At 46.3% G+C, this 26,640-nt stretch overlaps 3 protein-coding genes across 10 annotated transcripts in view; 2 read left to right on the plus strand and 1 right to left on the minus strand.

Moving 5' to 3' along the window:
• Positions 1 to 1,737: 1,737 nt before the first annotated feature.
• On the plus strand, positions 1,738 to 12,749 carry LOC114768082 (SLAIN motif-containing protein-like). 2 transcript variants are annotated; one of them, XM_028960170.1, is made up of 9 exons: positions 1,738 to 2,084; positions 2,677 to 3,281; positions 6,376 to 6,515; positions 7,196 to 7,339; positions 8,230 to 8,370; positions 8,836 to 9,156; positions 9,597 to 9,743; positions 10,974 to 11,271; positions 11,567 to 12,749. In XM_028960170.1, the coding sequence occupies exons 2-9, from the start codon at positions 2,689 to 2,691 to the stop codon at positions 11,619 to 11,621; spliced, it is 1,839 nt and encodes a 612-aa protein (XP_028816003.1). In that variant the 5' UTR covers positions 1,738 to 2,084; positions 2,677 to 2,688; the 3' UTR covers positions 11,622 to 12,749. The 2 variants fall into 2 exon arrangements, with proteins under 2 accessions (XP_028816003.1, XP_028816004.1); XM_028960171.1 differs by lacking the exon at positions 9,597 to 9,743.
• Positions 12,750 to 12,951: 202 nt separating this feature from the next.
• znf711 (zinc finger protein 711) lies at positions 12,952 to 19,442 on the plus strand. 3 transcript variants are annotated; one of them, XM_028960432.1, is made up of 9 exons: positions 12,952 to 13,124; positions 14,312 to 14,370; positions 14,514 to 14,612; positions 15,039 to 15,533; positions 15,747 to 15,905; positions 15,998 to 16,135; positions 16,301 to 16,441; positions 16,632 to 16,775; positions 17,358 to 19,442. In XM_028960432.1, exons 3-9 carry the CDS (start codon positions 14,534 to 14,536, stop codon positions 18,530 to 18,532), a joined length of 2,331 nt encoding a protein of 776 aa, XP_028816265.1. In that variant the 5' UTR covers positions 12,952 to 13,124; positions 14,312 to 14,370; positions 14,514 to 14,533; the 3' UTR covers positions 18,533 to 19,442. The 3 variants fall into 3 exon arrangements, with proteins under 3 accessions (XP_028816265.1, XP_028816267.1, XP_028816266.1); XM_028960434.1 differs by having other exon boundaries at positions 17,361 to 19,442; XM_028960433.1 differs by having other exon boundaries at positions 12,952 to 14,370.
• Positions 19,443 to 20,937: 1,495 nt separating this feature from the next.
• Positions 20,938 to 26,640, minus strand: part of frmpd3 (FERM and PDZ domain containing 3) — an 83,971-nt gene continuing 78,268 nt past the window's right edge. For 4 of the 5 annotated variants that reach the window (XM_028960428.1, XM_028960426.1, XM_028960430.1 and 1 more), the window contains 2 exons: positions 25,239 to 26,165; positions 20,938 to 24,992 (listed from right to left, as the gene is read on the minus strand). In XM_028960428.1, coding sequence (XP_028816261.1) covers positions 22,222 to 24,992; positions 25,239 to 26,165 — 3,698 coding nt within the window. In that variant the 3' untranslated portion in view covers positions 20,938 to 22,221. The remainder of the gene's footprint in view (positions 24,993 to 25,238; positions 26,166 to 26,640) is intronic. The other variant, XM_028960431.1, reaches the window with a different exon arrangement.

Genomic DNA, 26,640 nt, shown 5'->3' on the forward strand with positions numbered 1-26,640 from the left:
AAAAAATGCAATGAAATGCAAAGCTTAGAATAATAAAAGAAAAGCATATAATGCAATATGGTGCCATAAGAATATATTTAACTACCTTTTTTCCCCCTACTGGATAATCGTTTGATATTTATTCATCTATGGAAAGTACTCTGCAATGTCACATTATAAAGTCCACACACTTGAAAAAAACGGGCACAAGAAATTTCCCGAGCACTGAACACACCTTGAAGCCCAGTCCATCATTAAAAAGGCAGAACGGCTGGCCTCCATCCAGAACTGGCCTTACTCCAAAGCTGAATGTCTGGGCATGAAAACTTGTGGTAGGGGAGGGTACCAAAATATCACAACCATAGCACACACACACACACAATCTGGCTTTGTCACAAAGGTGGTGGGAAGAAATCCATGTTGAAAAAAAGTTTTGGTTGATACAAAGCCGCAAGAAACACAGGGTTACAGGCATTAGTAAGATGCTACAAAACAATGACCTTTGACATAAAGAAAAATGGTTGTGATTTAAACCACCTGCAGTGACCTAAATCAAACCACAGAACTATCTATTAAATGAAAATGACATGAAAAGCTATGACTTAAACATTGCTGTTTGCACAATGTCCAGTAATTCCGGCATCTGTGGCGTACAATACTGATAAGGACTTTTACTTGAAATTGATGCCAATGACATTGCCACTAACCTTAAGGGTCCGTGCTTATATTATGATACACTCACCACCTGTAAACCTGGCCGTATAAGAAGAAAGCATGCTGCATTAGAAGTCGATTCAACAGGAAGTATGATTCTAATCTGGACTAATCGTTTTACATATTTTACAGTCCGAGTGCATGTTGTTGTTTATTAGTACTTGTCTCCTTTCGAATGTTCTTCTGGGCTGGAGAGGTTCCGCTGCCTGTGAAATAGAGAGGAGACAGCAGAGTGGAGACAAGGTTTGAGGAAGGCATGCAGGTTCGTGTTCATGCACGTTCATGCTTCTCATGGACCTTGTCATCAAGGCTTTTCACTAAAAGGATGGAAGCCCAGTATTTTTCCACCTTTGTTCTTTACATCATGTGCAGTCTGGGAATCATGTCGCATATCCGGTTGTAAAGAAATAATTGTATGTTGCCGTCACATTGCTAGTTGCAGTAATCTCCAGGAAGGGAATGGAAAGTAATTGCACCGATGCAATCCAGATACAACGTAGCTTGAGGGCGTGTTGCTTTGGAGAGATGACCTGGTCTGTCCAGGTGTGGTGTGCAGACAGAGTGTGTAGGATCAAGTGTCTCGTCATCCAACATCAAGGCATTGCAACACAGCTTGTGTGAATCATGTGCATATCTTTCAGGCATTTTGCAAAACTCTCAAACCCTATAACCTACCCAAACCCTGTCATATTAATGCAGTCGATCCCTGAACAGTGTATTGCATTCTGCCTTTTGAAGATGCTGTCAAAATTACTTTTACTTACAGGAAGTATACGTCAGGAAATGGAAAATTATGTTGTGTTTAGATTCACATTTCATTGAAATAGGATTCTGCTTCTCCGGAACATAGTGCGTTTAATTTTACATCCATAAAGTGAGTTGGAAATTGCAACTCAGTTCAGCGCTGGCAGCAGCCCCTCTATCTTTTTCGGGGGTTTTGGTTCAGTCCTCGTCTGGTGCGCGATAAGTTGATACGTTGATACGTTGCTGCCACCTATCGCTCGAGTTGTGCGTTACATGCCTGTGCGTTTCTTGCGTGTCCGATAGGGGGCACACGACGCCCGTCTGCAGTGGGCGGGCGTTCGCCTCTGATTGGCTGAACACATCTCGGCGTCTGATTGGTCGACCGCCTGTAGGTCCGACCGTGGCTCCGGCTTACTAACAAAACTGGCTACTTAGACCATAAAGCAGCTAACTATCTAGCTAACGCCCGAGCAAAGTACGACTGGCTGAGGTGGCGGCGGACGAGACGTTGTGAACGTTTTACAACAGTAAACGGCCAAAGGAAGAACCGGAGATCTGGAGACAGGTGTGGAGGCGGCAGGGTACATGAAGACGACCGGGAAGCCTTACTAATTCATACATCACCGGAGAAGACGGATCCCACACCGGTACTGGCGCGTTTTGTTTTGCTGCGCTAGCTCGGTAGCCCCACGTCCAGGCGCTCGGAGCTTTATTTACTGCTCTTACGTGCAGTCAAGCCAGTTCGGTCGTAAGCACAGGTTGAACGGTTAACGATGAGGTTAATTCATGTGGCAGTTCTCGTTTTTTTCCCTCCTTCGTGTTTGTATTTAGCTTGTTTTGATCTGCTTTCGTCTTAACGTGTTTTCCCTTACAAAGTGTATTTTTTTTTTAAAAAAAGCTATCTTTTTAGGTAGGTTTTTTTCATGTTAATGAAAGATAAAATGTCCCTTCCCCCTTTGGTAAATTGTTATATTTCTTAAACGGCCGTAATGTAAAGTTGAACGCTTTCATTGGTTTCTGAATTGCATGTGATTAAAAAAAACAGAAAAGTTGCACAATTCTGTATGAACACGGTCAATTGTTTTTAGGAATGATTATTGTCAGGATGTTGGCCATAGCCCATTCCTGTTGGCTGTCGTGACCCTTGACCTTTAATGACGTAATTGCATCCTCTGCCCTGCGGAGAGAAGGTGTGCAGGCTGAGTAAGTTGTAGTCATCGCGTTTGTGCCGGTCAACAGGAGCGAGGGAGGATGGTGGTTCCGGACGCTGGGAGTGTGGTCCAGCAGGCGGACAATGGGGATGGGACCGGCGGCCACATGGACAGCGCGCCACCGGTGTTCGCAGTGGAGCAGGAGGAGCTGGAGGAGGTCCGCAAGTTGCAGGAGCTCGTGCGTCGCCTGGAGGTCCAGAACCAGACGCTTCGCAGCAGGGGGACCAGACTTGTCCTCGGTGGTGGCAACAGCAACCTTGCGGCGGGCAATAACATTAACCAGAGGACGCTCTGCGAAGGGCTGAGCAACTCCCACCTCAGGACGGCGGACGCTGGAGATGAACTGGCCGGCAGGGACTTTGATCTGTCCCCGCCGCCGGACAGCAGTAGCAGTGAGGACGTGTCCCCGCTTCCCGAGGCCGCCAGACTGGGGAACGAGGATGAAGAACATGGACTGGGTGCTGCCTTCTTACCGCTGCCCTGCGGTGGTAGTAATAATGGACCAGGGGGACAGCAGGGACAGTCTCAGGACAGCTCAGTTGGGGGTGATGCGGTGATGGACCAGTCGGCACTGGACGAGGTGGACGTGCTGGATCTGCAGGAGTGTGCTGAAGTGGAGGATGAGGACAGCTGGTATGTTGATTTTCTGTATAAATATAAAAAAAAATGTTGCTCACTGTACATTGTTGCGTGGATGAAGATTGATTTTTGGTTTTAACTCTTAGTATAAGGGAAGGGATGTAAAGGTCTCCTATCATGGAAATTATGAGATTATTTAACACTAATATGAGTTCCCCCAGCCTGTCTATGATCCCGTAGTGGCTAAAAATGGCGATATGTATAAAGACTGTTTCGGTCATTCTGCTTCGCCGTTCAGAGAGCGGCAGCTCATACGGTCGAATCTGGAAGTCATCCCCTTATATTGTCATAGGGGGAAAGGTTACCTCCCCTTTCTCATGCTTTTTCTGCCCAGAGAATTTCCCAGCCCTCCCCTAAAACATTATCTCCACCGACCGTCATGGCTTCCAAACGTGTGAAAATAAAACCCAAAAATGCCGACACAACGTCCAGTCTCCACCAAACTTTGTGGTTAGTGAACGGTGTTGATGATGTAATTTCCGCAAATGCCCCCATAACTCCTATAGGCCGATCTCCTCCTCGTTCTGCCTCTCTGCTCCTGATAAAATCTCATTGTGGGACTGGATCAAAGTGGCTGTAATTCTGCACCACGCCTGAATTTCAGAAAGAGACTTCAGATACAGTATTAGCGGACCAACAAGGCCGATATAAAAGCAAAAATATTTTTTCATGTCAAGGGACCTTTAACTAAGTAAATAATGTAAAATGAATTTGTTTCAATTATGCGATCATTTTAAATGAAAGTTGTACAACGCCGCATGTCAGTTTTTTTCTTTATGGTTATTAAAGTAAAGGGCTTCCCTTGGTTTCGCTGGCCTGGTCTAATCTGGTGCATCATCAGAGCGCCCTGCCCATCATGCCAAGGGCAGTTTTCGCTCCAGTGAACCGTGCCTTTATGTCTGCGGCGCAGCCCCCCGTCGCAAGATCTGCCTTTTTGAAGTCACGTTGCGGCCACTCTCTCTCTACTTCTGCAACCTAACGGCGGCCCCGTCGCTGCTAAATCGCATCCTTCTAGCTGGAGGACTGCGTTGTGAGGGTTGCGTGGCGGCGTGCGTGCTTTTCACGTTGGCGCGAGGGTCTCTCTGGCCGCTACGAACGTGCCGACGGGGCCTACGGTTCACTGGTCTTTGTATGAACGAGCGAGCGAGAGAGAGAGAGCGCGAGACTCAAGCCGCTATCCAGGCCTGCAAACTCCCCATGTGACTGTAGGTACAGGGAGGGTGGGGTTTATGCTCTTGTTTGTCCTGTGGGGCTTTTCTTTGCCGAGGTGCTGCAACGTCCTGGTCGCTAAGCAAACAATAATGCAAAAAAATATTCAAGCAAACAATTTTAATTTTTTTTTTTTTTTTTCCTAAGGTTGGGTGGTCTTGGATCTGGGTTTAAATAAATAGGTACACTTTGACCCAACCAAAACAAGCCAAAATGACAAAAATTAAAGCTGTGTTTGCACATTTTACAAGCTTTAGCCTGAAGCATTAACCTTAATTCTTAATATTAGGGGCTCTAGCTGGGCTTCTCCCGCACCCCGGACATTCTCCTGCATCTTGTGGCTGCAGTTTAACAAGATGTGATTCCTGAAAAGCCTGTAAACTCTGGAATCCATCTCTGCTTCTTTATGGCGAGCGAGAAAATAAGACCGATTACAGGATCCCTCCGTCTGGCAACAGAAGCTGATGGCCAATTAGGAATTGTACAGTGAAGGGTCTGAGCGGGCCCGTCCGGCCAGAGACGGACTTATGCTCAGTTTCACGTTATTAGCCACTCCATATGGTTGCGCGTGAGCATAACCCAACCGCAACATTTTGATAATCCGGTTAAGGAGCGGTAATCGGCTTTGCCCTGGACTGTAAACTGCTTTGGGGGCAGAATTACGGTACATGCGCTTCTGACGTTTCTGACTGTGACCTGGCGAGGGGGCTGTGATATGCTGGAGGCCTGAAATTTTCAAAAGATTGAGTGGAGATGCAGAAATTGCATCTCCAACTTTTAAAAAAAAAAAAAAGCTATCCAACGTACTGCTATTCACAGTACGTAGGACCGCTGTTTAGGGGCCGTGAGCGAAGATATCATCTTTAACCTGGTTTGGCCTAAAAACCGTACATTGTGCACCAGGTGTAATGTGGCTGTGGAGCTCTAAACAGCCCTTCTTTACATTCGAGCCTTTTGTCACATGTACCGATGTGGTGGTCATGTGAGTCGGCTCCTTTCCTCGGGGAACTGAATTCACGGCACATGCAGTCACCCTGCAGCCAGAAACATTGTTCAGTCTGTATTGTTAGTGACGTTGAAAAGGCGTTGCGGTTTAGCTCTTTAAAAGTTAACCGAGGCCTATTAAAGGGCCTGTTTTTTTAAATCTGACACTCAAGAGATCCTGTGACCTCAATGCAAATCGTTGCTCTCTGCCATAGCAGAAGATGAGTGCCTCGGTACGTGACATTAGAGTAGGGTGGGTCTGTTCAAAGTTGGCTTTTGTGTGCAGCTGTCATCCTTCCGGCACTGAGGCCTTTTCATTTCCAACTTGCCAGTAGTTGAGCGTGTGGACACTGTGCGGTGGCAGAATGTTTGGAACGTGTCCTCTGTATTTAACCATCACCCTTGGTGAGCAGTGGGCAGCCATGACAGGCGCCCGGGGAGCAGTGTGTGGGGACGGTGCTTTGCTCAGTGGCACCTTGGCAGTTCAGGATTTGATCCGGCAACCTTCTGATTACGGGGACGCTTCCTTAACCTCTAGGCCACCACTGCCCCCCCCACCACTGTAATAGATATAAAGTCACACCCTCAATTAATCTAGTACAGTATATTGCAATATGATATCAATATGTCGTCCATGATAACTATGATATCACAATACTGCCTGTTCTGTGAAATGTTATATGCTGCAGGATGTTTCCATCCTGTCCCTCCTCTGTAAGGACTGTCAGGGTGTCTGCTGAGTCTCTGAACCCCTACAAACTGACAGATTCACACAGGCAGGAGAGAGCTGAGGAGTTGCACCATCAGCTTTTATCGCCTCGAGACTCCCGTTCTGTTGTCATATTATTAATACTTGAACCTGCAACACAGATTGCTTCATGTCTGGTGTCTGCAGGTTGTATGTTTCACCTAAGAAGAAAATTGTGACCGACCGGGGACCTGAGTCTCCACTGAAGTGGTGCAGGAAGGTTCTGGACCACCCCAGCCCGGAGACTGAGGTGGCTTGCAGGACACTAATCAACAGGCTAGACCAGAGTACGTACGAGCTCACATTAACACACTTCTTTCTATGTTCTCTCTCTTTCTCTCACACACACCATTCGAAAAAGAATTTCATTGTATTCTAATTCATTCAAATTGACCCACATATTTTAAATACTGATAAACAGTAGAAACATCTGGAGGCACAGCTATTTTCCAGTATTCCCGGATGTGTATAAATTCTATCTCTGTCACACACACACAGACTCACTCTGAACTCTGAGAGCTTGAGAAGCTTCGACAGCAGATACACTACAAATTGGCCTGGTGTATTGAAACCTGAGCAGAATGTCCATTACGACGCTGCCCACCGTCTTCTCATGTTCGCGCTCTCAGACATGTCTAATGTGGGTGGGAGAGAGTAGCACAATGACATGAATGTATTGAGAAGAGGTCGCTTGTGTGCAACTGGTTGCTCTCATTTCTCAGTCTTACTTACTGCTTTGTGTGTGTGTGTGTGTTTGCACACATGTGAAGGGATTCTCCATGGAACGTTGAGTTCCTCTGTGCTACAGACACACATTAATCCAGTGCCACAGTATCTCTTGCTTCATATTACCTGTCCTGCATTTTTTATTAACAGAGTTTCCCTTAAGTGACACATGTTCATGTAAACGGGAAGGAGAAGGTTTGTCAGTGGTGGTCTAATGTCTTTCTGTGTGTGTTCCCTGCAGCGTCTCGGTGGAAGAACATGTACTCCAGCCCGTCTTCGTGTCTGGTGGGCTCAACAGCGGAGCTGGGCTCATGCGGCGCCCCCTCGCTCTCCCCTGGGTACCACAAATCCACTAACAAAACGCTACTAACCTGTGGCAGCTCAGGTACGCATGACCCTAACACACCTTGCCGCAAACACACGTTCAGTCACTCACCCGAGTGCACGCACATGTACACGCTCACAAACAGCAGACTGAACCAGTAACCTCAGCCTAGTGTCATTTCCATTTATCAGAGCCCCACCAGAGTGTCTCAGTGGGTTTGAACCTGTGACTTAGTGCTCTTCTGGTTCAGAGGCCAGTGTGTTACCCACTGGGCTCCTACCACCTTGAGCGTCCTGCTACTCCACTCCATGTTGCTGCAGATTTGAAACTCCCACTCCTTTCACACCCTGGTATCTGTGCACGGGGGTTTTATTACCATGATAAGCCGTTATATATTGGCATTTTTATTGCATTTTATCTCACTTGTTATTTTTAAGAGCAGCATCTGTCTTAAAAAGGCAGTTATTTAATTTAAATATAATGTCGAAGTGTTAATCGTTAAACAGAATTCATTTTATTACATGTTATAGAAAAATGAATGTACATGCATACAAATACATGCGCAAATAAACCTATTCCCACAGATTATGGTAGAAATGCAAATAACTGCGTTAACCAAATGTAAGTAGTAGGATCAGTTGAATGTTCTGGAAAAAGTTCCAGAAGAGCTAACTTTGTTATCCCTCATAACACTGCAGAACCACAACATTGCACATCACCGGTTCCTACTGGTTTGCGGTGCATATATCAGCCCTGCCAGTGAACAGGAAGCCTGCTTTGATAGCTTTTCCACTGAACTCAGTAAAGGCTGCGTATGTGGATGTGTGCTTTCAGGGTGTGTCCTCTGATGTTCTCTAAAGCATGTCAACATGGCTCTGGGCGTTTTTTGTGTGTATACTGTCTGTCACATTTAAGCATTTCTATTTTTATTTTGTGCTTTGGTATTTCAGGGTACATGAGCATGCCCTCGGCTCTGAGCTCCCAGTCCTCTATAGACAGTGAGCTCAGCACCTCTGATGACTCCATCTCTATGGGTTACAAGTTGCAGGACCTTACTGATGTGCAGATCATGGCCCGTCTCCAGGAAGAGAGTGAGTCTTAACTTTTTTTTTTTTTTTTTTTGAATGTGGGGCTTGGTTCCACCCTGCACTCCACCCTCCACCTAATGCACAATTATGCAAATGCATGGTGTTTGTAAATGTCCCTCTGAGAACTAAAGCGTGTCAACATTTTAAAGAATTAATATGAATTAATACAGATATACTTTCAAATGCGTAAGCTGTGTCACACCAAATGCTATTATTCTCTTATCTTTGCTTTGCACGTTTCCACTCCTGGGAATGTTTTTCCTGTGTAGTGCTGCACTTTATGTCCTATTTTTAGTGAGTAAAGTCATTCTTCTTCAAAAAAAATGACAGGGTTTTGTATGTTGCCCCCATATTTTGTAATTTCACTGGGTCATAAATTCATCTGTGACTTTGCTTTTATGCCCAACAGCTTCCCTTTTATTCACATTCATATGCACGTACTGAATATTTCTATGTATGTGTGGACAGGTCTCAGACAGGACTACGCCTCCAGCTCTGCATCGGCATCTCGCCGCAGCTCTTCTGCGTCCCTGCAGTCTCTGCGGCGGGCTGGGACCTACAGCGACCAGGAGTTTGACACCTACAGCCTGGAAGATGAGGAGGAGGGCGGCTGCTCCTCGGTGTCCCACAGGCTGCACCGCTGTTCACCTTCGCCCCTCGGCTCCCCGCGATGCCAGTCCCCCAGTGGCCTGCCCGAGTACAGCTGCCTGGGGCCGTCCAGAGCCCGTAACCCCCGCCGGTCTCTGCAGGGCCCGGGCTCGGAGCTGCTCAAATACGCCAAGAGCGAGGGTAGGCTGCAAGGAACATGCGTGCTCCATCTAAAAAGTGGGGACCCTGTGTTAGCACTAGCTGAGCCTTGTTTAAGCAGTGGTGGCCTAGCGGTTAAGGAAGCGGCCCCGTAATCAGAAGGTTGCCGGTTCGAATCCTGATCCGCGAAGGTGCCACTGAGGTGACAAAGCACCGTCCCCACACACTGCTCCCCAGGCGCCTGTCATGGCTGCCCACTGCTCACTCAGGGTGATGGGTTAAATGCAGAGGACAAATTTCACTGTGTGCACCGTGTGCTGTGATGCTGTGTATCACAAGTGACTTATCTGTATGTTTTTAAGATGTTCCATTTGTACTTGCGAAGTGAAGGTTAGCAGATATTCGCTGGACTGTTTGAATGTGTGATTGGCTGACTTGTGTGTGTGTGTGTGTGTGTGTGTGTGTGTGTGTGTGGTTTCCAGAGGAGTTGAGACACAGCATGCCTAACCTGGCCCCGCGTAGCAGCCTGCGCTCACTCGAAGCTGTGAGGAGCAGCCGCAGCATGGAGGCTAACCTACAGAGCACCAGCACAGGGCATCGCATGTCACGCCTCCCCCAGTCCCCGGCAGGTCGGTACCCTGCCCACCTGGACCCGCACACCCTGACCTCCATACCCACCCAGCCTTCCCCCCCCTCCACCTGATCCTACGCTCCTGCTACTGCATTGAGTGGTTTTCGGTTGTGTTCCTGGGGCTCCATGTGCACCATTTCAATTCTTGCTTACAAAGAATTATGGATGAAAAGTATGCGAGCGCATCAAAAGGAGTCCAGGAAACAATGAAATGCAGTCTTTCATTCCATGCACTTTGAAGAGAGTAAAGAGCTTTAGAAATATTGGCCCTGCCGACCTGTGTCTTTAGTCTCATGTAACCATAGACTAGAGAATGGAAAGGCAATAGGCCAAGACTTATCCATGCTTGTTTTAAAATGCAGCATGTGTTTTTGCCAGTGCCGCACAATCCTACCAGGTGTCCAGAAGGCCTGATTACAGATCACTGCATGCCTGCCCAGTTTCCTGCTTACTGTGAAATAGTCTTGTTTGCCTTACGCTAGAACATGTTGCTCAGTATCGTGACCTTTTTTTTTATTTAATTTTTTTTAAATAACCGTGACTCTTAAATCGTTTGCACAATTGGGGGGGGGGGGGGATTCCAACCGTTTCTGAAAGCATGAAAGCGCAGCTCCATTACGGCGCTCCGCTGCACGGCGATGCTGCAGCCCCGGGAATACGAAGGTATTGAAAGGTACATATTGAAAGTAGTAGTCCTGAAATAAGGGACAAAGGCACATACTCACGGCAGGTTTGATTTATACACTTTATAGAATTTTACAGCTAAAACAACAAGGCAAGTCGAGGTGACCCGTTTAGAATTATAGGGTTCGAATGGTTCAGAAATAATAATGAAATCCAAAGCCTTTTTTTTTACATTTAAAGATTGCCAGTCTGCAGAATATTTTTGACATAATATTTGGGGCATGGAGACACCGAACATTACAGTTGGTGGGTGCCCAAATTTACAGACACATCATTTAGAAGGCAAAGCTGATAACATGGCACAGTAACAAAAGTTTAGGCTTAATATCTCTGCAGACGTGGGATGCGTTGCTGATTAGACCTGACTAGAGAGAACGGGGTGGCCTTCTGCCGCTCGGTCACAGATGTTCCCGAACAATAGCCAAGGATGAGCAGTTAGCCTGTTGCACATAATGAAACCATAAAAAATTTACTTTTTCTGAATTCCAGAAATTCCCAGATTTATTGCTTCTAGTGTGACCCTACTAACCACACCCCCTGACAGGTATGTCGTCGCAGAAGATTCGCGTGAGCGGCTCATCCCCACTTTCTCTGCGGGCCCCGGTGAAGGCCTTAAGCCCCATGGGCTCGATGGTGGGTGTGAGACAGGCCACAAGAGGACCTCCTGGGACGCCAGCCAACCCCTCCACTGGGGTTCGGAGGGTCCAGTCCCCAGGCCCGGCCAACAGCAGCGCTTATACAGCCGGCAGGTCCAGCAGCGTGGGGGGAAAGCAGACAGCTGTCCGTGGGGCTGGGGGCACTACAGCGCCCTCTAGGGGCAGACTTGCACAAACACCCAGAAGGTAATGCTGATCAGTCATTTTGGTTGTATACGCGTGGTTATGTATTTTCATATTGATGTTATTGAGCCACATTTGAGATTACGATAAAATATTAACTTATTATTTGAATCAAGGGTCTGTAGGTTTTGCTTTTTGAGTTCACACATCAAAAGTAGCAGTAAGCGTATCTGATTTAGACTAATTCAGTAAGACACTCGCCTATGAACCAGAAAAGCCAGGTTCAAATCCCACTTACTACCATTGTGTCCCTGAGCAAGACGCTTAACCCTAATGCTAACTGTTTGTATCGGTGCAGGTCTTTCGGGGTTAGTAAAGCGAGCGACGAGTCATGGAAGGATGGCTGCTACTGAAGATCCCGCAGACCTGCATCTGCCACCTACTCACCAGCACCACACTACTCTGTTTCCACATACACACGTACACACAAACACAGTCACACACCGCCTGCATGGATGCGCTGGCTGCACAACTTTGCTGAAGGATCAGTACGTGCATCAAAAGCATGACTTTTGATAACTTCTCTGGCCCCTTTAGCAAGACCTAAAACCTTGTTTGTATTAAAATATGTGATTTATTTTCTTTTTAGATTTAATGTGAGTCTTGAATTGTTTTATGAACCCTGGGGGACCTCCTGGCAAAAGAGCAGTCTGCCATGCACACTGGTCTCCCCCACCATTGTACTTCCATTAACTGGATGTTGCATGTTTGGTTTATTTGTTTGGAGAGAGTAACTGTGCTGTGATGTTTTGGAGGAGTCTGGTACTGAGTATACGGAAGGATTTGTGATTTTTTTTTTTTAACTTTTTTTTTTGGCAGTGACTTGGTAATGTCTTTTTATCAGGCACAGCAAAGAAGTGTGACTCGCAAATGCTGCAGAAAAAGAAAAGAATATATATATATATATATTGTTGGTTATATCTGTGCCAATGTACAGTTCTGTAGCAAATGTTGTGAAAACAGTTTTTAATTTAAAAGATTGTCGTATTGCGTCTGTCATAGGTTTTATCTTCAGCCTTTTAATCTTCATTCTGCTAATTTAATACTGCATTTTGGGTTCAGATATAAGATTGTCGTATTGCGTCTGTCATAGGTTTTACTTCAGCCTTTTAATCTTCATTCTGCTAATTTAATACTGCATTTTGGGTTCAGATATAAGATTGTCGTATTGCGTCTGTCATAGGTTTTACTTCAGCCTTTTAATCTTCATTCTGCTAATTTAATACTGCATTTTGGGTTCAGATATAAGATTGTCGTATTGCGTCTGTCATAGGTTTTACTTCAGCCTTTTAATCTTCATTCTGCTAATTTATTACTGCATTTTGGGTTTGGATATATTGCCTATCCCACAACAACTGTATGCAAAAAGCTGTGAGCTTTGTAGATAGAACTGGGTATGCAACCTCACAAGGAGTGCCTCAAAATCAGAAGCTGTAACATAACGAAATAAATCTGTCCAGACCACCGGTCTCTGCTTATCTGATGCTTATACATTATAGAGAAGTTTGACCAATGTTTGTCTATTCAAAAGTTGGTTATTGCGAGTATTACACACAAACACAAACCAAATATTAGATTTCACACAAATGTTGGCAATAAACGGGCCTGCAGTTGAGCTGAGTGACGTCAGCACACAGGGATCCGCGGTGATCGAGCTCGCGCACACTGTGCACCCCCCCGCCCCCCCACGCCGGGCTCTGCGCTCCTGATTGGCCGAGGCCTGCGAAAGGCGATCGGGGAATCCCAATGTACAGGCCGCACCGTCCCTACTCCGCAAAATACGTCCAAACGGACAAAGGTTTCCCAAATAAGACAACCGGAAATAAACCGAGGCGCCGCGAGGAGTCCGGAACCAGGTAAAACGAGTGGAAGCGGCGCGGATTCGGCGTCGCATTGTGGCCGCGGGCCCTCTCGGCCTGTACGGGCCTCGGCGAGCCCTCCCCGCAAAACAACAAAGCCGCGGACGGGCCTGGCGTCGCTAGCCTCCGTGCGCGCCTGCTAGCAGGCTAACTAGCGCCGTCCGCGGAGGACTCGGACGCGCCCGTGAAACGAGCCCGGCCGCACCGAGAGCTGCGGGGTTCGCTCCCACCGAACGCCGGCGGCGGGCGGGCGGGACGCGCGTCGCGTTTCTGCCGCGCATTGTCGGGCCGGGGCCCCTGGCGCGCACGCGTTAGCCTCGGCTAAGCCCGTTAGCCTCCGCCAAGATGGCGCCAAGTCGAAAGGGCGGCGCACAGCAGGCGAGACGGCCAGGGCCCGTAAAGCGGGCCGCCTGCTTCGTCGCGTTGCGTGTGCTTCGAAGTTTTAACGGCGGACACCATTTTTTTGGGGCGCTGGGCTGGGCACGTGCCTGCTGCACCAACAGGGCAACGCACAATAACATTAATAAAGCCAAAACGCTCTGGATTTAACTGTCCCCTTTCGCCACAACTTCACGTGTTTGTCGTAATGCCACAACTCTGTTGTCCGGAAGTTTTTTTTTTTTTTTTTCCTCCCCGTGGTGCGCTTTTGGCTGTCGATGTTTTTGGTGGCACCAGGCGCGAATGACGTCATTTATAAACTTCCTGACCCTGGAAGGATTGATGTGACGTCACATACGCGGTGTATATTTTACTCGTTCTGAGTCGTGAACGGGAAAACGGGCTGAATTTATTTGCATGTAATTAGAGTTTTTATCCACGCTATTACATTTATTGAAAAATGTAATTATTTATCTGCGTCTAATGTAACTTTATTGTAATACTATTATTTGAATGTAATAAAATGAATAAAACACGTTACAGCGCTTCTGCATTTTTTTTGTGAATTTTCTGAAATGATTACAGAGGGGAACATTGCACAAAAAAATGTATTTTGGATACATAGACACATCAAAAGCTGTATTCAGTGCATACATCATGTGAATCGAACTGAATGAAATATAAAACAATAGTAACACTGATTCCAGAACAGCCGTCCTACACTGATTACTTAACCATCATTTTCCTCACGCTCTGGTTGACAAGATGTCAAAGAAATGTAATTATGCTCTTTTGTTTATGACCAGATGAAGGAGGTCGACAGCTGCTTCATTTTTAACCTTCATCACAGACATCAGATGTGAAGGTGCGTTTTATGTACTTTTGCATTCTTTGTTCTTTCTTTTTTTTTTACCCAAATTTTACCCAGTTGAAATATGACTCAAAATCTTACTTCTCATGTGATCTGTTCACAGAAAGTCTTTTTTTTATTTTTATTTTTTATTGTAGCATTCTGGAGCTGGCAAATAATGGATCAGGGTGGTGGAGTGTTAGAGCTGCACGCCCAGGATCTGAAAATGCCCCACACAATGATCATGAAGGACTTTGGTAAGTTAAGGCCACTTGATGAAACAGGAACCAGTTACCTTTACTGACGGAAATCTTCACACTGGGCAAATCGAAAGGGACCAGTCCTCTTTGTATTCTCATTAGCAGTATTATTTGTCATTCACAATGTGTACCTGCATTGATTATCACGAATTGGTCCACAAGCACAAAGATTAACATTTATTTTCTGTCTCTGAATGTTTTGTGCAATTTGTTGCTGGAACATCTCATCAACCCCACACAAGCAATCAAATGCAGGCCAACTACATGATCCACTTGGTTTTTCCATGTGGTGTTAAAACTGATTAAATCAGGGGGTCACACGTTTAGGGGCTCTGTGGTGCTAGTTCTACGTTGTACGTTGTCAGCATGCTTCTAAGTGATCACGAGTGATTGAAAATGATTGATTGTCCTTTCTTTCCTCAGTGGCAGGGATGGGGGGCATGGCTCACATTGATGGTGACCACATTGTGGTGTCGGTGCCCGAGGCCATGCTGCTGTCAGATGTGGTGACGGACGACGGCATCATTTTCGAGCACGATCTCGAGGCAGAGGTTGTCGAAGGGCCTGACATAGAACACGAGGATGTGGTCACCACGGAGGGGATGATCATATCCGAGTCCATGCTGGGGGCGGAGGTGGCCATCGAGGAGGCACTAGACTCTGATCATCACGTTCTTACGGCGGACTTAATGGAGGAGACGGTAGGGGTGCATGACCAGGTCTTTGTGGCAGACCTGATGTCACCGGCATCACAGGACGAGGCGCTGGAGCATGAGCTGGTCTCAGAGGAGGTGATGGTGACAGACGCCGAGACAGTCATCCAGTCCCACGAGACTGTGCCTGCCTCCACGGTCACAATCAAGACGGATGAGGACGAGGATGGGAAGAGCACATCAGAAGACTACCTCATGATCTCATGTGAGCATAAAGTCGAATAGTTGAGATGGTTTTGATGATTTAGATGATATTCCGGTTAAAATTTCTCTGACATTGTGTACATGGTGCCTACTTTAGTTTAAATTAACAATGCTCACTATGAAAATAATGGGCTCAGCATTAAAATAATTTATATTGTTAAGCACTTAAAGTATGTCAGCACATTCAATCTTTTCATCGGTGTGTTTATTTCAGTGGATGATGTGGGGGAAAAGTTGGACATCGATGACACGCCACTGAAGATCAGCACAGAGGTCCCTCAGGATGATGACAGCTCTAAAGAGGATGGCTACAGCTCAGAGGTCATCAAAGTCTACATCTTCAAGGCGGAGGCTGATGAGGATGTGGAAATAGGCACGTTCACGGGAATTCTAAAAGAGTGCTACATAATGAATAGTTTCTAGTCACTGTCACTATATTGCTCATGTTTGTGCTTGTGTGTGCAGGTCAAACAGAGGTGGTGACAGAGGGTGACTTTCCCAATGGCCACGCTGTGCTGGAGCCATCAGCTGGTGGGCTGATGTCACGGGAGAAGATGGTCTACATGACCGTGAAGGAGAGCAGTCAGGGTGATGATGACGTCAGTGAGTATCTGGTATTTTCCTGATGCCTGACCCCAATACCACACACACACATAATACCCTGCCTTCTAACATTCACCTTTGTAACAGATTCTAAATAACTAAAACTGTTATCTGAAGAACTGTTTTGCCGTAAGATTGTAACGTTTCTCTGGTGACGCTGTGCAGACGGTACGGAGGTGGCAGATCAGGTCTACATGGAGGTGATTGTAGGTGAAGATGAGGCCCGTCCTGCCCTCCAGGAGGCACAGCTCCAGGACTCTCCCACCAACAAGACATTTGTTTCTGTGGCCTGGGCTGCTGCTTATGGTGAGACGTTTTTGAACATGTATTCCTTCCATATAATATGTTTTAAATAAATTAGGGTGACCAGGCGCTTGGCTAGAACAGGAATAATAAACTTTCCAAATATAAAAAGCACCTGGATTAGTTTTACACATGACCACACAGTGTGGTCATTCTGTTGACCTGTAGTTCACTTATGCTGCACCTTTCTCAGGTAATAACCTGGAGGGCAGGTTACCGGGCAAGAAGAGTACAGTGACGCCATACCTTCAAATCAGCGACAACCTCACTATGAGCCGAATGCTCAAGCAGAAGATCAGGAAGAAGAAGAAGGGCGAGACTAGGCAGTGCCAGACAGGTAACGAGCCATTTTGGTTTTAAAGCACGCATCCCTGGTTCAGGGCTCCGATTGGTCAGTTTACGTTGTGTGGCACGTTTTTACATTCTGATATTACAAATGCCATCTATTTATTTTTTACGTGGCAATTGACAGAAAGGAAACAGTAACAAATAAGGGTTGTTCAGGATTGGGATAATCTTGCATATAATACCCACACTTATTATTACTTGATGTGTAGAATTCTGAATTTTTTTTTTTTGCATGAAGTCTATTGGTGTTTACAACTCAAGATTTAGTAAATAAGTCATGATGTTTAAAATTATTGCGAGTATTAAGATTATACATGATACTTAATATTATAATTGACTGGGATTGGGTGCAAATTAAATATAGGAAATTAATACAGTTGTGATTTAGATCCGGTCTACATGAAAACGCTTTTTCTCTAAACGGATTTTCGATTTCTAAAATACTTGCGTCCATGCGTGAGTGTTATCTGAAATGTTGTCATCTACATGGAGACGCAAAAAACGCTGAAGGATCCTGAGAAAGACTTTCTCGTGTGGACGGGGCCTTAATCTCTTTGACATTTTCCCCCAGCAGTGATCATTGGCCCAGATGGCCAGCCACTGACCGTCTACCCCTGCCACATCTGCGGCAAGAAGTTCCGGTCACGAGGCTTCCTCAAGCGGCACATGAAGAACCACCCCGACCATATGTTCAAGAAGAAGTACCAGTGCACGGACTGTGACTTCACCACCAACAAGAAGGTCAACTTCCACAACCACCTGGAGGGCCACAAGCTCATCGTGAAGAGCGAAAAAGTTCCGGAATACTCTGAGTACACGCGGCGCTACCACGAGGCCAGCCCGCTTGGCAACAAGCTCATCTTACGCGACAAGGAGCCCAAGCTGCACCGGTGCAAGTTCTGCGACTACGAGACGGCCGAGCAGGGCCTGCTGAACCGCCACCTGCTGGCGGTCCACAGCAAAAACTTTGCCCACGTGTGCGTGGAGTGCGCCAAAGGCTTCCGGCACCCGTCCGAGCTGAAGAAGCACATGCGCACGCACACGGGCGAGAAGCCGTTTCACTGCCAGCACTGCGACTTCCGCTGCGCCGACCAGTCCAACCTAAAGACTCACGTCAAGAGCAAGCACGGCGCCGAGCTGCCCTTCAAGTGCGGCCACTGCCCGCAGGCCTTCGCCGACGTCGCGGAGCTGCAGTGCCACACGGAGATCTTCCAGGGCCACAAGACGCACCCGTGCCCGCACTGCGAGCACAAGAGCACCAACTCCAGCGACCTGAAGCGCCACATCATCTCTGTTCACACCAAGGACTTCCCGCACAAGTGCGAGGTGTGTGAGAAGGGCTTCCACCGGCCCAGCGAACTCAAGAAGCACTCGGAGGCCCACAAAGGCGGCAAGGAGCACCAGTGCCGGCACTGCGACTTTAAAATCTCCGACCCGTTCACGCTCAGCCGGCACATTCTCTCGGTCCACACCAAGGACCTGCCGTTTAAGTGCAAGCGCTGCCGGTGCGGCTTCCGCCAGCAGGGCGAACTGAAGAAGCACATGAAAACGCACAGCGGCCGGAAGGTGTACCAGTGTCAGTACTGCGAGTACAACACTACGGACGCCTCCGGCTTTAAGCGGCACGTCATATCCATCCACACCAAGGACTACCCGCACCGGTGTGACTACTGCAAGAAGGGCTTCAGGCGGCCCTCGGAAAAGAGCCAACACATAATGAGGCATCACAAAGAAACGCTAATGTGAATTATTACACTCTACTCCACCCCACGCACAGTAGATTTCACAGGTTTGGTGAATATCAGGCAATCACGGAGGGTATCGGTGCATTATAATCATAACTTGTCTTTAAAATAGGAACCCATGCAGGGGAGAAGGTTAAAAAAACGACTTCCGTGTAGGATTTAAATAAGATATGATTTGAATTGTGTTAATTCGTTGTCCTTTTTATTTGCTGCAATGTAAAAGAAAAAAGAATCAGGTTAAAAAAGAAATGTTTATATTTTTGTACCCAGTTTAGCCGAGATGCGTCAAGCAGGGAAAAAAATTCAGAAGATTAGAAATGGCGTCAGGTTCAGCGTGTATCACCACCCAAAACAGTTTCAGTAATGCTACTGTTCATATGAAGTAGTATTGGAGTGTGCTTCTCTGTACCCCCCTTTTAAAGTGTATTTTAACCAGCTAGTGTGTTCAGTTGTTAAAAGTCCAAATTTTGAGCCAATCTCAATCACATCTGTAGCTTCAAAAGCTGTAACTTCTGAAGTGCGTGTGTGTGTGTGTGTGTGTGTGTGTGTGTGTGTAGGGGGGACTTTTGCATACACTCCCAGCTACCTGACATGTTTCCCTATCTTCCCCTTTTTCCTGAGGTAATTCGTTAACCTCTTGACCTCAGACATGCTACTAGAAGACTATATTTCTGTAGATTTGTGTTCACAGGTAACCCGGGCAAAAACATGGATTGCAGATATTCGCCAGTCAGTTTTGAACTTGCGCGGTCATGCCTTACATTTTTTTACATGCACTGAAGTCGGTAATCAGCCGATATCAGCAGAATAATGGTTACCTCCCCCTCCCAGTTAAGTCCAAGATGTGCCGTGTTGTAACATACGCCGAAAGATTGTGTATATCTTAGTAAAATGAGAGCACTTTAATTTTTCCTCATGGTTCTTTTTATTTGTGTGTGAATGGTGCAAGAACGGCATTCTGAATTAGATTTATTAAAAAAAAACACGGAACACCAACAAACTAACACTTTTAGTTCAACACGCTAAAACGTGTGTGATACCTCTGAGAATGATCCAATTCCAATCCAGTTCACAAATAGTCCTCGATTCAGTTGTTTTGTGGCACTGTGGATTTAAGTTTGTAGCTCACAGCCATCTCTTAAGAACGGTATGTTAGCCTGAGGTGGACATGGTGGAGGTCAGTGCCTGAAATCTGAAATGCTAACAAATAGAGTCTCCACTCATGCTTATAGCACGTGAAGTTGGTTGGTTGCCTGGGTGAAACTCGGATAATAAATATCATCCATTTTGTTCTACTGTGAGTTTAGACTGGGCTGCTGGTAAAAAAACCAAAAAAGAACAGAAATAAACATGAATCTAAATGCTATTGTTTTTACCAGAGTACAGTTAATATGTTTGCTTCTGGCTAACTGAAATGATGTAAATGATGTTAATTTCATAGAGACAACCTTTGCCAAATATGAAATCTAAATGATCTGTAACACATATTTGGAGCCCAGGTAAACAATAATGGTATATTTGAAATTTAAATAGTAATAGCTTCTAGTATGGTGTATAATTTCATATTTTATCAAGGAATTTTTTATCAAAAAACAAAAACCCATTGAAAAGCCATGAATCCACTGGGCCTATGAAATGTTCAGGCACCCCGTTTGTTAACTCAGGTCTTGCAACTGGCTTACTTTATTGCTTTAAACCATGATGTTGTACACAGACACACAGACTACAGTGAAGACAAAGTCAGACATGATGCCAAACAAAGAAAAGAAAAAAACAATGGACTTGACTACAAAACAAAATCCATAGTAATGAATCACAAAGACAGGAGTAACATTTTTGGCAATTAACATAATGTTTTATGTGGCGAAAACAACATAGCATTTTAACGTCAATATTTTATAAAAATAAACATGTCCCATGCTTTATCATTTATGTTATAGGTTCTTTAAAATATAGTTTTAACTATTTATTTGTATGGTACATTGCTACTGTAAATAATACGATAGTCATTCTGGTTTCTGAGTTACAAAATGGTGAAGAATTTATAGAAACCCTCAACGCTGCAAGTACTGAACATTTTCCCCTCCACAAATATACCATTAGTTATTTACACTATCAATAATTTAAATGGAAGAGAATATACTCTTAATACAGTGGCAAAATCCCATTGTGAATGGTCTTGGCTGTCAAGCTGACTGTTGGTGTGTGTGTGTGTGGCCCAAAGCCTCTCGAATAATGCAGTTTGTAATGTGGCCCTTACAGTGTTTCCTCAGTCGAAGTCCAGGAGAAGTGGTAAGAACAAGTAGACATGCAAGACAACCATAGAGTCAAAGAAACACAAACTTTCAGTGTCCTTGTGCGGACCACAAAACCAGCTTTAGAATGACATGTATGTCAGAGTCAAGAGAGGTTTCAGACAGAAAACAGGTGTTGGTTTTATTAAAATACATAGAAAACTACTTTGTGTGGGTTTCTGTAATATATTCTGGAATGAACAATCGAACAGAAGAATAGTACATAGATAAAAGCAAACTGTTGTGATCCTATCAGAAAGATACAAGTCGTCCTTCAGTTGAGTGTGAAGAATGTGAATACATTACGGTATACTTTTTCAAAATAAGAAGTTTAAAACACACTTTCCACAACCTCAGCTCACATTTTATAACACCATACATAATGCTGGACAAAGGCCGGTCCTTCCCTTTCTGAGTGGAAAAAAAAGAACAAAAAATTTTAACACAGGAATCCGTGACACTGTCTCAGTGACATGTGAAGTTGAGTTTGTGGGTAATGTGGGGCAAAGTGAGCTTTCCAACTTTTAAAAAGTCAGCAGTTTGGTGATAACCTCATGGTGAACGCTGATCCCGTTGGCCAGAGGTGTCCATGAGGTTGGATTTGCTACATTATCCAGAGCCAGCGCTCTGAAACCTTTGTTTTGCTCCCCGCAGATTCTGTGAGTGACCCCACTATGACAAACACTCTTTTCAGTTCAGTTCAAAAGCCTGCGGACACTTTGTTTGCTGTGGACATTACGCTGCTGTGGAGACCTCACTTTTGTGACGGTATTAAAAAAAAATTAATTTAAACACACATCAGTATAGAGCCATATTTTCACATACTTTCTACAGTGGATTTGCTCAGAGAGCAAATGTAATGTGTTTTTTAAAAAAGTATTTTTTGTGAAACTATTATATATTATAAATATTATAATATATTATTAAAATGTAAATGAGCATTCGTCTTCATCCTTGAATTGTATTGTGTCAAAAAAACTAAACTACTGTAAATACAGTACATATATATATATATATATATATAAATAAACAAAACTAAATACAGTACATACAAAAAATACAACTAAACAGTACATACAAAATCCTCTGAATCCTTCTGTTTTATGTTTGAAGAATGAGCAATATATGATATGGATCTTTGAGCCCTGTGTAACAGTTAGAGGACTCCTTCTACACCACATTTTGCACAGGAAAGTGCACGACTGAGGTACCTCTGCAGGTTCAGAAGGGGACATTCTGTGCTGTTGCAGACTTTGTAAATGTGTCATCGGATCAGCGAAATGCAATTTTGGCCAACTGTTAAAGTATGTAAACAACAAGTAAGGGATGACAAGTGAGACGGATGAGCAGCAGTTATACCAAGGACCTCTTTTGCAAGAGAGTATTGCACTGAGATTCACTTGGCCGGCAAGGTTTTAATAGGCCGTGGAAGAGATCCCATGTTGGCGCAAGTGGGGACTTGGGGTCTGGTACTCCTGTTTGGCAGACTGCTAGAGTGTCCCATTGCCTCCTCTGCCGCTCGAAGCAGCAAGGTGTAGTTGATAGCCACCTCCTCTACCTTGTGTAGAAGCTGTAGCCGCTGAGATTCGGAGCGTATGCCTTGGACCAGCTGGATGAATGTCTGTGTCAGGTTGCACAGCACTTGAAAACTCGCAGTGACTACACTCAGCATTCGCGTCGGACTCTTCTCCACACTTGCTACGCGTCTGCATGAAGCCCTAAACTCCTTGAAACAGACTGCCAGCTCTTGTTTGTACTCAGCTAGCCTGGCAGCTGGCATCCGAGGCTCCTTTTCTTTCTGGGGACTCTTGGCACACTGTTGAAGAATGGCAAGCAGCTCATTGGCATCAAGTTGTGCATTGAGGAAGCCATCGGGGAGGCAGAATGTCTTCCCCTGCAGGGACTTCACTCGTGCAAGGCTGGCTTCAAGGTTACTGCAGGCACGAAGGTCAATCTCCTGGGTCTGTGGTTCTTCCTCTTCCTCCTCCTCTTCCCCGCTGCAGTCCTCAGCATCCAGGACCTGTAGGGTCTTGCTGACAACTGGCATTGCCCGGGAGTCCAACTGCATGCCGGGAAGGACTTGCAAAGGGATGGAGTAGGAAAGTTCATCTTTCTCACTGCTTTCATCTGTCGTCTCACACTTCCGGTAGCAAAAGCAAAATGAACAACACTTTTCTCGGTCATCACTATCCTCACTCGGGAGTCCGAGCAACACTTCACTGGTCCCGTCCCGTCCCTCCTGTAGCAGTTCCTCACCCTGGATGAAGAAGACACCTTTCTTCTTAGGTTCACCGCTTTGGGTCTGAACTGGCGGCTCCACGGGCGTTGGAAGCCGTAGACCTGTGGCCCTTACCCTTTCCATCTCCTTTTCCAGACTTTTGGTTTTAGTAGATTTGACCTCAGCATAGAGTGGGGTACTGTCATTGTTGTCTATCTCACCAATGCTGAATCTCCGCTGGAGCTTCTTGTACTGTGGTGCCCCGATGCACTCGGGGCGGGACGTGCATGTAGGGAGGCAGGAAACAGCTCCCTCTCGAGTTTCACGAGACTCCAGGCTGGTTGAGCGAATTCTTGTCGTCTTTATTTCCAATGTCTGAGGTCGGCGTGGTTCCCCTTGGCCATGAGTTTCCTTAGGCATGGTTGGGGGAGTTTTCGAAATGGGTCTTTCTCTCCCCCTGTGCTCTACGGATGAGCCAACTGGAGTGTCTGGCAGGCGCATCCCACGACACATTCTCTTGCAATCACAACTGCGTCTTTGTTCCCGGGAGATCCCTGGCACTTTCTGAACAGGGCTGGTACGCAGTTGACAAGAACATGGTGTGCCTGTAGGAACAGGTGAAGACCCCTGGGGTAGGAATTCAGATTGCGATGTTTTGGGCTTCAGAAGCTCCTCCAGGAACTCCAGTTCATACTGACGCACCTTCTGCAACTGGGCCCGCCGCTCATCAGTTTCACGCCGCAGACGAGCTGGGAAAGTGGCTGAGATGAGATTTCGGAAGCTCGTGAACGGGGCACTGCGCTGGGATTTGTTTTTGCTGCCCCCTTGCTTCTTATACTCAGCTCCTGGGATTGTTGCACCCTTCTCTCCACAGGTTGTGATGTGTGTGGTGTCCACCAAGACTGGTAAGGGAGCCTTTATTGGTACTTTCTGTGTCTCTGTGGGGACCTTTACTGGAGCAGCATCAGATTTTGATTCTGCTGGCTCCTTCCTTTCTGCCTTCACTGACATGAGAGGGGAGAACTTTGGTGGGGGTTGAACATTGGGTTTGGCTAATTCGGAGTCTGACATCCGTCCTGTACCATCTTTGCTGCTAGCCAGCTGCATTCCCTTGGCACGGAGTCGCTCATCATCAGTAGGTGAGGAGGAGTGAAACACCAGCAACTTCTGTGTCTGAGGGTCCTTTAGTCGTAGCTGTGGACCAGGCTCAGGTCGCACTGGACATGTGCAGAACAAATCGTCCACTGGCAATATGCCCTTTGAGCTTGAAGGCTTCATGGTCTCACTAGAGGCAGTCTCGGCATCTTGGCACATGATTGTTGGGCAAATCTTAGCAGAAGCAGTTCTGTCCACAGGCAAAAGAACGGGTAAGGCTTTGTTGGTAGCTTCTGGAGTTTTCCCTTTGATACTTTCAGAGGAGTTAGGACTCAGTCTACCCTCTGTAAATTTCTGATCTTTGTAGCAAACAGAAGTGTCAACAGAATCACTCACTTTCAGTTCTTCAGGAGTCTGAGAAGTGTGTTCAACAGCTCCCAACTTTGTGGGTTCTGTTGTGGACTTCCCATTATCTGTTTCACTTTGTGGTGGATTCTCTGTTTTACTTTGCTCTACTGTTGGGCAGAGAGGTGTGGTTCCTTGAATGGGACTGACTTTCAAGGGCACAGTCTTACTCAGAATCACTGGCTTAGCAGGACAAGCCCCACGAATCTGACCAACAGAGAAAGCCCCTGCTCCTAATGTTTGTGTTGTGCAACCAGAGATTGCCAGGGGAAAGTCACGGCGGCTAAAAATGCGGTCCTTGTTGATGTGATGGGCCAGAAGGTAGGCCTGGTTCTGGTGCTGCTTCATTGCGGAAACCATCTCTGAGACATCGGTTAGCTCGGAGGAATTGGTCTCGTGTCCAGAATCAAGGGACGATTCAGGGGTGATGGCTGCCAGCACAATAAGCCCTGCAAGAAATAAACAGAACAAAATCAGCACCACAAAAAATATACATTAAGTACATATGAAATTAGAGTAATTATGCTAATTTAGGCTGTATTTGACTGTATTATGAATTGCAGACACAAGGACTACTAGATATTTTCTTAACAAATATAATCAGTAGGTATTTGTCTCCACCATATGGCAACACAACTGAAGTATAAAGGTACTGAAGATTGGAACCACTGGTCATTTTGAACCATTACGTCCACCTGTAGTCTGAGGCGTTTGCTGGTGATGGTGGGGGTAGTCCTCAGATGCAGCCAGCGCCTCCAAGGCTTGCAGGGTGGAGACAAGTGCATCATCAAGCTCCTGGGCATGGTCCCGCACCGTCCTGGTTGCCACATTATCAATCAGTGTGACTGGCACATCTTCCTGAGTTGCTGCTGCACCAGCCAAGGTGGTAGGCGCTGCTACTGCAGCTGCTGCGGCCACCACTGCTGCCGCCGTCCTGGCTGCCGCCTTGCGCCCTTTATTCGGGTCATCCTCATCGGAGCTGTTATCACGAAACCCTGGGGGTGGGACCGCAATAGCGGGAGGTGCAGGCTGCAGCTTTCCGGCTCTGTCATCCATCTCCTCATCCTCTTCACTTCCTGGGGGTGGCAGGGCCATGAGATCCACAGCTCCTCCATCTCTGGAGGCACAGGCGTTTGAGCAGCGCTGCTGTGTTGCTTTAACGGACCCTGCATCACCAGAGCCACCCTCAGCCAGCCGGCCCTCTGCCTTTAGCTTGGCCTTGCAGGAGTCACAGAAGAATCGCTCGGGCCGCCGGGAAGCCTCAAGGGTCTGTGCCCTCTCTCTGAACTCAGAGGTGCTTCCCTCTACTGTGGGATTCTCAGGACTGGCCACAGACTCTGTGCTCTTTACGGTGGGGTCAGATTCGGTGCGGCTGCGGCCCTGGGAGATGAGATTCTCATTGATGTCCAGCTGCTCCTCGCCTTGCTGCTGGAGCTCCTGCTGCTTTTGTTGCTCTCTCAGGTGAATGTGGCAAAGGCCCAGATGCTGCGACTGAGGGGGCTGTGGAGCAGATGATTTCTGTGATGGCTCTCTAGACAGGCCCTCTCTCTCCTCACACCGCCGACTGCTGCCGGAACCTGATGCTCCACTGGATCGCGAGTGAGCATGAGAGCTTCTGTAATCTAAGGACAAAACCATCACAATAGTTCATAGGAGCTGATGGTGTGGAATTTTTCACATAATGAAAGTTTCTTAGAGTGGATGCCTGAAGAGATGTCATGGCATGTTGTGATCTTTGTAATCTTCCCTTACAGAGACCACTGAATGAAGACAGAAGGTAGAAACATCCAAATAGTATGTCATATTAATATGTTCTTTGATGAGGTGAAGAGAGTAGGAGAAGCACTCGCATCCAAGATGTCACTGTTAGGAACAGAAAATGAAGTGGAATCCCATGAGTTTGGACTGAGATGAGAATGGTAATCTAAAAGCGGTGAGCAGTATGGATGAGATCCCCATGGAGTCGGTGAAACTGGTCTTGTGGGACATGGGGAAGCTGATAACATTCCAGGTAAATTGCTTTAGTGTGATGCCTTTGAATGGAGTTTCTGCATGTGGCCCAGCTGACACAAATCAGGCTTTTCTTTCAGTGTAAAA

Source organism: Denticeps clupeoides, chromosome 18 (assembly GCF_900700375.1).
Source record: "Denticeps clupeoides chromosome 18, fDenClu1.1, whole genome shotgun sequence".
In the NCBI taxonomy this organism is placed as follows: domain Eukaryota; kingdom Metazoa; phylum Chordata; class Actinopteri; order Clupeiformes; family Denticipitidae; genus Denticeps; species Denticeps clupeoides.

Coding starts and splice junctions, on each gene's coding strand:
- LOC114768082 (XM_028960170.1), top strand. CDS start 2,689: ATGGTGGTTCCGGACGCTGGGAGTGTGGTCCAGCAGGCGGACAATGGG. Junction 6,516..7,195: donor AATCAACAGGCTAGACCAGA/GTACGTACGAGC, acceptor TGTTCCCTGCAG/CGTCTCGGTGGAAGAACATG. Junction 8,371..8,835: donor GGCCCGTCTCCAGGAAGAGA/GTGAGTCTTAAC, acceptor ATGTGTGGACAG/GTCTCAGACAGGACTACGCC.
- znf711 (XM_028960433.1), top strand. CDS start 14,534: ATGGATCAGGGTGGTGGAGTGTTAGAGCTGCACGCCCAGGATCTGAAA. Junction 15,534..15,746: donor AGACTACCTCATGATCTCAT/GTGAGCATAAAG, acceptor TGTTTATTTCAG/TGGATGATGTGGGGGAAAAG. Junction 16,442..16,631: donor GGCCTGGGCTGCTGCTTATG/GTGAGACGTTTT, acceptor CACCTTTCTCAG/GTAATAACCTGGAGGGCAGG.